The sequence below is a fragment of the Notothenia coriiceps genome, unplaced genomic scaffold (assembly GCF_000735185.1).
Source record: "Notothenia coriiceps isolate Sejong01 unplaced genomic scaffold, NC01 NC01_scaffold00001278, whole genome shotgun sequence".
Taxonomy (NCBI): Eukaryota; Metazoa; Chordata; class Actinopteri; order Perciformes; family Nototheniidae; genus Notothenia; species Notothenia coriiceps.
Window position 1 is genome coordinate 1 of NW_011333979.1, and position 10,141 is coordinate 10,141.

Below are 10,141 nucleotides of genomic sequence, written 5' to 3' on the forward strand. Positions count from 1 at the left end.
GACAGCATAGACAGGTATTTTCTGTGTTAGAGTTTTACTCGCTACAGGGTGTACTTTGAGGGTTTGTGCCTTTGCAGACCGTTTACAAGCAGAAAAACCTTCATAACACACAAGGGGACGGGTAATAACCGTAAAAGCATGACATGGGACCTTTAAGATCCTGTCCGTCAAAATGATGGGCAGCGAAAAAGTCTAGCGTCACCACTGGTCCTAAGAGACTTCTGGAGGCTACTAGAATTTCACAAAGAAATCCCTATAATAACAATGTTGGCAGAGTTTTTAATTAATGCTGTGTTTACGTCACAAGGAAGGAATACATTTGCCATTTTCCAGCTTGTAAAAGCAACATCCAAGTAGCTGAGATGCATCCAACTTGGCTTTACATAGAATGGAAATGTAGGAAAAAAGAAACAAACATGAATGGCTTGCGTCAACCAAATCTAACTATTATAGGGGAAATAAATCCTTATTTAACCCTTTTTTTGTAGCTAATTCTGGATAAATATTAATTTCTGGTACGTTGTGACCTTCACTGCCGATCTGACTTTCACACCTTGGCTTCTTGCTGGGACACTAAAGCTGTCTAATGTCTGAGTGCTGTAGTTAGCATTTATTTTGGGGTAAACATCATTGCATTTGGCTTTGGCCCAGATGCGAGACTGTGAATTAAAAGGGACACGATGAGTGAAACCAATTAAATCCAGGACCCAAAATAAAGCTCAGAGCATAATGTCACTTAATATGTCACTTCAAACGTAACACTGCATTCTTTGCAAAGAGAAGCTGCTCAAACATGTTTCAGGGAGTGTCAAATTCACACTGACATATTTTGTTAACGAGAATTTTTTTTATTGAAAGTCTAACTAATTTGGAGGAAGTTGTCGTAGATTTTATTTTCTCCTACGGGTGTGAACAGTCAGTATATTTATTGAGTCTGGCGTGTCACTATATTTCACCCCAAGAGAAATCTAATAACCTGTATATATGCTGTATATTGTTCAGGGTTTCTCATAAAAGCATTCCTCACTGGGATAAGCTTTAATGGCTGTTATTTATATTTGGGCCGGGCAGGTTTATTCTGTGCGCCTACAGAAATCATTACACTTCCCCTTGGGAAAGACTTTAGCGACACGTGTTTCACCCTGGCAGATGACTCAGCGATAATATGTTTCCCCTTTATTGGTTTTTCCTTTGGCATTATTGGTTACCTTCCACCGAGGTCATTAAAAAACAACTAGGGGAGAGAGACACAGGCCACATACAGCACTGGTTTCCATACTGTGTAATGAGGAAGTAACTACTTCTGATTATTGAATCCACACTGAGCGAAGCTGCAGGAGAGAATCACTAAAGAGCTATTAAGTATTTAACACTATTTTAGTTGTAATATTGGGCTTGTAAGGTTTAGTAAAGGAACTCAAGGATATTTACCCTATTGGCACACACTGAAAATAGATCCATCTTGATAGAGTTATCAGGAAATGAAAATACTTTTATCATTTTATTAGGGAATTATATCAGAGTGTCAGTTCAACTGGAAGTACCCAGATGGCTGGTTGGCATTGATCATAGTTAGAGTCTCTGTTTGTTCAATAAGACCATGTCAAACAAACACAAAGCACAGCTTCTAAACATAGACATACAAAAAGTTTTTTTTTATAAAATGTGCTCTTCCCTTTCTGCCATTTCTCCTCAAACAGCTGTTAATGGTTTTGAAAGTTTCCCTTAGGCAGAGCTGAAAAACTTGCAGAGGCACATAAAACACAGGAACATTTACATTATATCCTACTTTATGGTCCATAAAATCACGGTAAAACGGCTGCTCACTGAAGCATACAAACTGTTTCAAAAGTGATTATGCGAGGGCCCAAAAAGAGATGATGGAAGAGAGGGTAATCTTCAATTTAACAGCAAGTATAATGAGAAGAATGGTGTGTGAAGAAGAAAGAGTTCCAAACAGAGGCTTGACCACATTTCTTTTTTCTTTTTAGTTTAAAAGATCAGGAAGTGGAAGCAACACAATATCCTTTTATAAAGTTTGAAAACACATTTTCAAAAAGATCTAAGCATATATTAGAGTAGAATATTAGCTAGAGAAATAACAGTATAATGTGATTACAGTGCAACAATAACCAAAAACGTAATAAAGCAGGCGCAGACAGAGAAACTGTTGAATTTACAGCAGACCTCAGATGTTCCAGATTCGTGGTGCAGAGAAACTAACGACTATGTTTCTTTAACCCTTAGTAGTGAAACAGTCCCAGATGACCTGAGAGGCCGTAAAACTGAAACGGATCAGGGAGGTATTTTGAGCCTTGAGTATTTTAAAATCAATATTTAAAGATGAGAAGAAGAAGTAGATGATGATGATGATGAAGAAGATCAAACATTTGGTGGTAGTGGATGGTTCAGAGGGTAATTTTATAAAAAGAAAATATATGCAAATTACACCTGTTTGTACTGGTTGTTACGGGTGAGCGAAGCAAGCAGGACCCAAATGCAGAGAACACTGAAAATACCTTTATTTCAAGGATAACACGGACAAACAGAACACTCCACGGTGAACACAGTCACAGACAAACGACGAACCAACAATGACAGACAGAAAAAACAGAACTTAAATACACACAGGACTAATCAAGGAAACAAGAGGCAGGTGAGGAGGGAGGATAAAACACAGGGGCACCAGGTGAACACAATCAAGAAAACAGGTAGGAGGGAACAGGTACACAGGAGGGAACACACACAGACAGGAAACCAAAGACAGATCCAGACAAGACAAAACACAACACAGACAGATCGTGACACTGGTCCATTACGACAGATTATCCACCTCTGCTCTCATTAATTCAGACTGAAATGTTAAGGAGTGGATAAAATAGAAATAAGGTTTAATCAAGTTCATGTTAAATTATTAAAATCATTACACGATAATTCAAGAATTAATTAGCACTTGATGTCATTGTAAATTGCATTTCATAAAGCAAAATGCAATAAGATAGAAAACAGGCTGAGGAGTGCAGTGACAGGGAACGAGTGGGTGTTTGTATGCAGCACCTTAGAGCAGGGAGCCTGTTGATCTCAGGCATCTGCTCTTCTGTCTAAAAAGGGAAAAAGCAAGAGGCACAGGTGAAGCATGTGAAAAACATTACTGCTGTCAGGGAAAGCCAGAAAGCTCCAATTAGGTTAGCTCAGTTTTTATTTGTAGCCTTTTCTTGAGAGACAGTTTGTGATTAGTTGGGGTGTTTATACCCATAAAAGTTTAATGTATTCTGAAATGTATGTAAAAATAGTTATGTATTAATAAAACATACATTTGGTGACAAAAATATTGCCTTCATTAATTCGATACGGATGTGTTTTTGATGATTGCAATCTAGAGGCGCAGTCTGAAAGAAAATCATTAAAATTCATGCACCTGCTCTACCAACTGTCACTGCTGGAAACTGCACATCTATTGACACTGCATTCAGAACAGAGCCATAAAACTGAAGTGATATTTGTACACAGGCGTAAAATTGGTGTTTGTGCTTCAACAAAGTTTTTTTATTCTATAATATTTTACTGTCATCTTCACTGATCCCCATTTAACAGCCGAAAGAAAAACAAAGCACTGTGTCAGTCAATAAAAGTTATTTTTATCAATGCGGACATGTCTTTGTCCACAAAAAAAGAGACGTCTTCACACAGATACACTTTTATGTACAACACAACCCTTCACAAAGCACTGTTAAACTCTTTTGTACTGTAATGAATAAATAAAAGCACAGGCATATAAGGTACTACAATTACAACAACATACTGCCACTGCATTGTAACCCATTGATAACAGTAAAAACATGTATCTTTTAGTGTCTGTAAGAAGAAGAAGAAGAAACAACACTTTATTAATCCCTTACAGGGAAATGTCTTTGAAGGGACATCTAAAGCATTGGCAGAGGGACCTCTTTACACATAACAATGCCTATGAGAGATTATATGTAAATATACAACATGAATATTCAAATGTAATAGCTTATAGCATTAGCATGACAGCATCAATACGGCAATTTACTGTTCTGGGAACTTACAAATATAATTTCAGGACAATATATTCAACCCTTTACAGCTTGTATAAAGTTAAAATATATTTTTTATATAAAGTAATGACAAAAACCATAGCTCAAAGTGGTGCTTTGAGCTAAATGCTTATTTCAGCATGCTAACATGCTTGCAATGACAGTGTTAACATGGTCATGTTTTTCATGTTACATCTTTCTTTAAGATGCCATTGAGCTGTCAGCATGCTGACATTTTCACAATGACAATGCTACCAAGCTACTGTTTGCCATCTTACTTTAAGATGTTATCATGCTAACATTTGCCAATTAGCACAAAGCAAAGTGAAGCTGAGGCTGATGGGAATGTTATTAATGTTTTAGATATTTGGTCATAAACCAAATATTAATATGGGACTATATGAAAAGTTTGTGGATAACCAAAGTTTATACCCAAAGACATTGTACACTTGGTAGGGCTAGAAAATGTGTCATGTAATGACCAAATGTATTAGGGTTTATCCTCATATTTAAACTTATGTCTGCGCAATATTTCACTGCGATGGACCAAAGGAGAGGACTGAATCACTGGCAATACCATCCCCAGAGCCATGCTGCTAGTGTGGCTAAAATGAAAGAAAAATGAATGAGAGAAATACAAATGTAGCGGACATTTAACATGTTTTCTTTCTTTCAATCTTCCTGCACCACATGTCTTTCCCCAAGGATAAGTGTGCTTAAAAATGCTTTCTCAGACTTTTGCGGATGAATGTCTACGTTGCTTATTTCTCTTCACATGAAAAACGTCCTTCAGATGAAAATAAATAAATATTGGGGTTTGAAAAACGTGGGACTGACGCTGTTGCACCTCATCTTTCAATCCTAATGTTCGGCTTGTACATACACAGAAGCCGTCTGATAGATGAGGGGAAGTTTACTCGATGGTAAGACAATCACACTAGAGAGATACCGCCTGATGCTTCGCTTGTGATGGGTATACGCATTTTCTCTTCTTCTGTGGTAAACATAATAAATATAGTGCTTAAGGGACCTGAGAAAGAAAAGGAAAGAAGTAGGTATGGAAAGTAGCAGAGAGGGGAAATAGTGAGGCTGCAGGGACCCAGTCAATAAAGACCACACACATATACACACACACACAGAAAATAGACATTGAACACCCAGTAGTGCCTCGAGCTAAGGTGCATGACGCATGTGAGATTGAGTATGAAACACCCGTGTTTCTCGCTCTGTGTTCCTGGAAACTTTACACTTACAAAAGACCACAAAACATCTTTAAAATATAAAAGAAAAACATGACAAAAGACTGTTTCTCAGTGAAATGCTCACGGAAGCTACCCCGATTCCAATCCTGTTGCTTCATAAATGTCTTTATATTTTTTCCAAGTGCTGTGTTGGCTGTTTGAGAGTCTGAAATGTTTCAACGTTCAGAGGTACACAATGGTTTCCTCACAGCCCTCCTCACCACCGCTGTCAGTCTCTAAGGAAACCAGAGCACGGAGGTCCAGCTGAGGGTCAGCGGGATGCGAGAGCAGAGGATACGGGTCAGCCCCGCTGGCTGTTGACGGCCATGTGTCCCCGATGTAGCTGTGAGGATCTGAGAGAGAGAAATACAAATATTAAACTGGAGGGAAGAACTGAATGTCATGTTATACATTTGAAGCTTCTCATGGGAATTTTGAATTATTTTTAAATAAATGTCATCATACTTTACAGTGCCATAACCATAAAAAAAGTTATGTAATTGAACAAAATCCTCGATTTGCATAAAGTGATTTATTGGATTAAAATACATTTGAAGTCATTAGTTTGCCTCCCTTTGTGTGCGGCTAGCAAGAGAGAAAACAGTTTTAGACTGCAGTGGAAATGTTGTTTTTGAAAGGCTAAATAATGGCAACAAAAGTGGATTAAAGCAAAAATATTTAGAGAGAGAAAAACATGTGGTGAATTTCAACTTTTGGACTTTACAACTCTCTGGAGTTATTTTAAATGTTTTGATCACACAAGACTGAAAGATTCCTACACAGCCATCACCACTGGAATCTATTTCTATAAAGTCTAGAATACTAATATCAGTGTAGTAAAAGGAAGAAAAAAAGAGGTGCAGCATTGAAATGTTCATTTAGAAGTCAAACGTTATGCATGAAGCTTTAAACTATTCTGTACAGCCCTATTGTACTGGGTGTAGAATAAATGCAGCTACTATTAATACATTGATCTTATCAATCATTCACTAACCAGTGATACATAATCACCAGGATTAATTGGTTAATGAGTTCAGTCTAATTGTTGCGCCCACTCTTCTAATCACTACCTGCATATAGATCAAACCCCCCCCGTTCTGCAGCGGAGCATGAGAGTGAGAATGAAAACAAAAAGAGGTTTTAACTATCCATCATTCCCCCTTCTACTTAGAGGTGTCCCTTTTATCATTATCTTTGTCAGCATCATCCATCGCCATGGTTAGGATTTCATGACTAACGCCTTCTCAAATTTGACTGTTAACCAGAAGAGATGAGGAACATGGGTCCGGAAAGAAAAAGGAATTAACGAATATTTAACAATTGTAATACTGTGAACCATGCACATTCCTCTCTATATTTATATACTGCACATGTTTTATTTTGTGTATTGTGCTTGGTTTTTATATTTAAATGTATTGTAAATAAATAATTCTTTTTTTTTTTAATAGTTTGTAAGATAGATTGCTATTGATCCCTGAGGACATGCAGGTGTTTAAGAAACAATTATAAATATGTATTTGATCAATATTTTTTTGATACAAATATAAATATATTAAAATATTTACTGCTGAATTGTTTTTTAAAGAAATGTGATATCTCCAGCTTCAGTTGTGTTCCCCTCAAGGATCAATAACATTGCAATTTAATTAAAGGCGATCTGAAATATACATTGTTTTCATGGGTGGCCTCTAGTTGAGGAAGTGTGTGCTCTTACACGTGTGTGCGTGGTGGGTGCTGTCTAGCATTAGGGCAGGTGTGCTGTCATGGTAACAGATGGCGTGAACTATAAATTGCCTCATTGTGTCCCTGAAGGAAAGTGCCTTTGTTTGATTAATTATATAAGAGTCTGTTAGAGTGGATCTGTTAGCCACCATATAGATGGCCTCTGATAGAGGAGACATCAAGTGTGCAGCAAGATGATAAAAACACTCAATCTCTGTCTTCATCTATAAAGTAATACCATTTTAGCGTTATTAATATGTTGGAACACAGACAGCTTAATGCATGCTATTAAAAGAAAGCACCAAAAAAATATCCATTTGTACGGGCTGCAGAACATTTGGAGAAATTAATATCAGTCTTGTATGATTACCCAAACAGAAACCAGATGGCCGGGGTTATTAGAACGACCTGGATCATTGTGGGTTCCCTTGCCAACATCATTAGATGCTTTGTAAGATACTACAGGAAAACTTAGTCTGTAACACTTCCTCTCTGAATTTGAGTTAAAGCTTTCTGGACGAGACAATACAACACATCTGGTAAATGGAAAGAAATAAAAAGGATTTTTTGAAGCCATATGCGGTTGTTTTGACATCTTATGAGAATATATATTGTTCTCCTTCAGTACAAACGATCAGCCTCTGCAATAAACAACCTGTTATGACAACAAAAGAACTTTAGGTTTAGGAAAAGCATAGGTAAACATTTTAAATAAGTATGTTTGTTTCATATTTGAAAAGTTTAAGACCCCCTATTATGCTTTTTGGGGTTTCCCTTTTCTGCAGTTATATAGGTTTCAGTGCATGTAAATAGTTTGCCAAGGCTAAAATCCCTGTGTTCCCTCCAGAGGGAGTTTCTCTCCCACACACTTCCCCCCCGCCTTTCCCACTGGTGGGACAAAAGGATCTAATTCTCTGCATGTCAGTCTCAGTATTGAGAAAGAATAATCATTGGCATTTAACCATTACTGCGTAACCCAATGCTTTGTTAGAAAGTCACATTCCAGTTTGTGTGTCACGCAGCACATTATCTATGTGACAAATCTGCATACTGTAAAGAGCACCAGTCTCATCTCTCTTTTCGTCCTCAGCTAACTCATCATCCTTTGTATGAAAAGGTGAGCAACAAAAAGCAGACACGACTCATCAGATGAAACCTCATCTCACAGGAAATTCCATCCAACTGGTTCACCGAGATGACATTGTGCAGGAACAAATTATGGAAATCCACTGAATGAAAAAAGGGTGTGTATGTGTGTGTGTGCATGAGAAGACATTTTCACATGCTCAGGTGAGAATGAGAAGTGAGATCGTGTTTTGATCAACGTGAGAGGCAGCACAATTGAGGATTTGCATTTGAAAGAGATTCCTCTTCTTTTCACACGATAAAAGAGATACCAGGTTCCTCTGCACAGCAGGCATCAGTGATCCGGTATGAAGGGGACTACAAATCTGAGATTGCGCATAAAATACTCAAATGAGGCATAAAGCAGACATACATCTAACAGGGATTTATGGGAAGAAGGCAATAATTATCCGATTGCATTTATAACATAATCGCCTGATCGCAATTATATGAGATGACTGGCATCATTCTTGCTAAATCGTTGGGTTCCAATTCCAATAAAAAAAGGGAATTTAAAATTAAAACTGTGGCAACAAATAGAAAGTATCTATCTACTGGGTAACAAGTGCACAAGGTTCAAATATTGGGAGAAAGAGAGTTTGGGTCCAGCTCTCGCTGCCGTTGGACAGGTTATTTTTTTTTTTTGAAGAGGCCATATTTCACTCTTACAAAACCAGATGCTGACAGGAACGTGCTGATAACAGATCTCTTTTTCTATAGCAGAGTTTCCCCTATGGGTTCAGCACTGTGTGCAGGGTCACCCCTCCCTACATGCCAATCACGCAGGCTGCATGGGGCCCCCCCCTTACCCAGAGGGCCTCAGCTGCTGTGCGCAGTTCTCCGCGCACCCCCCGCTGACACGCGAGAGTGAGAGGTGATAAGGGGAGCACGTCTGTAACCCGACACCGTTGCAATGAGTCGACATCTGACCAATCACGGCTTTGATACGGCCACTAGTGCAGGTGAAGAGATCCCGTCTCTGACGGACAGAAGTAACACCACTGGCTTACGTCGACTACAAAAGTTATAAACCGTTCTACCCGTTATAAACTGAGATAATGTTTGTAAGCGTTCAACGATGTAAACTTGAGTGTGTGATTGGGTTCGCGCGAAAGCTCACCTCCGAAGATCCAAAAGAAGTACAAAAACAAAAAAAGGGTGACTTTGACAGAAAAGTNGAAGGCCTTGCACCTATGGCCTCATCCATGGCCATGAAGAAGGGCCATGTTGCAGGGGTTTCTTCCCCCTGATCAGTCCCTGTTCCAGTCCTTGGCCTTTTAAGTTCCTATTGCAAACAAATGCATGTTAGAAATCTTTGTTCAGCTTTTTAAAAAACAAACAAATGTTTTACAATAACAATAAACCATTTACGGTACCTTGTATTTCTTTTTTAGGTTCTCCCATTTCTTGGAGGCCTGTTTGTGAGACACATGTTGCCCAAGGTCCAGTTCCTTAATGATTGACCTGTTATCATAGAATATTTAAACAATATATATTGGTGTTAAGGCAATGACCCACAGTGCACATTCATTACTTTCAGTGCACACAATATGAATTGAGTATGTTATGCCTTTTATCTGCTAATGTACAGGAGGGAGAGTGATACACTGTCTGTCTAGTTGGCTTACATAACAGTTAAAGTTTACAGCCTAAAAAACATGGAGCATTTTTTCCCCTTTTATTCATTTTTATGTCAATTTGCACATTTCATTGTGATGCTCAGGAGTTAAGGGGAGAGGCTAACAGTCATCATCATCATGTCAACCACAACACAGAGAAATACTGATAGAAATGTGTGTGTAGTTGTTGATACATTGCTGACAGAGGGAACTACATTTGAATACAGATTTAAGAAATATCAGTTTTTGAGCATGTCATAAGCATGTTTTGTCTTGACTATATTACAACTATATTATAATAAAATAATATAGTATTTATATTATTGAATTCATTATGATTATGATTATTAGTAGAAGTAGTTTATTTTGCATTAAT

General features: G+C 38.0%; 1 protein-coding gene across 1 annotated transcript in view; it reads right to left on the bottom strand.

Moving 5' to 3' along the window:
- Positions 1-3,618: 3,618 nt before the first annotated feature.
- Positions 3,619-10,141, bottom strand: part of LOC104959939 (rho guanine nucleotide exchange factor 28-like) — a 35,176-nt gene continuing 28,653 nt past the window's right edge. The window contains 1 exon segment of the mRNA XM_010787848.1: positions 3,619-5,652. Coding sequence (XP_010786150.1) covers positions 5,483-5,652 — 170 coding nt within the window. The 3' untranslated portion in view covers positions 3,619-5,482.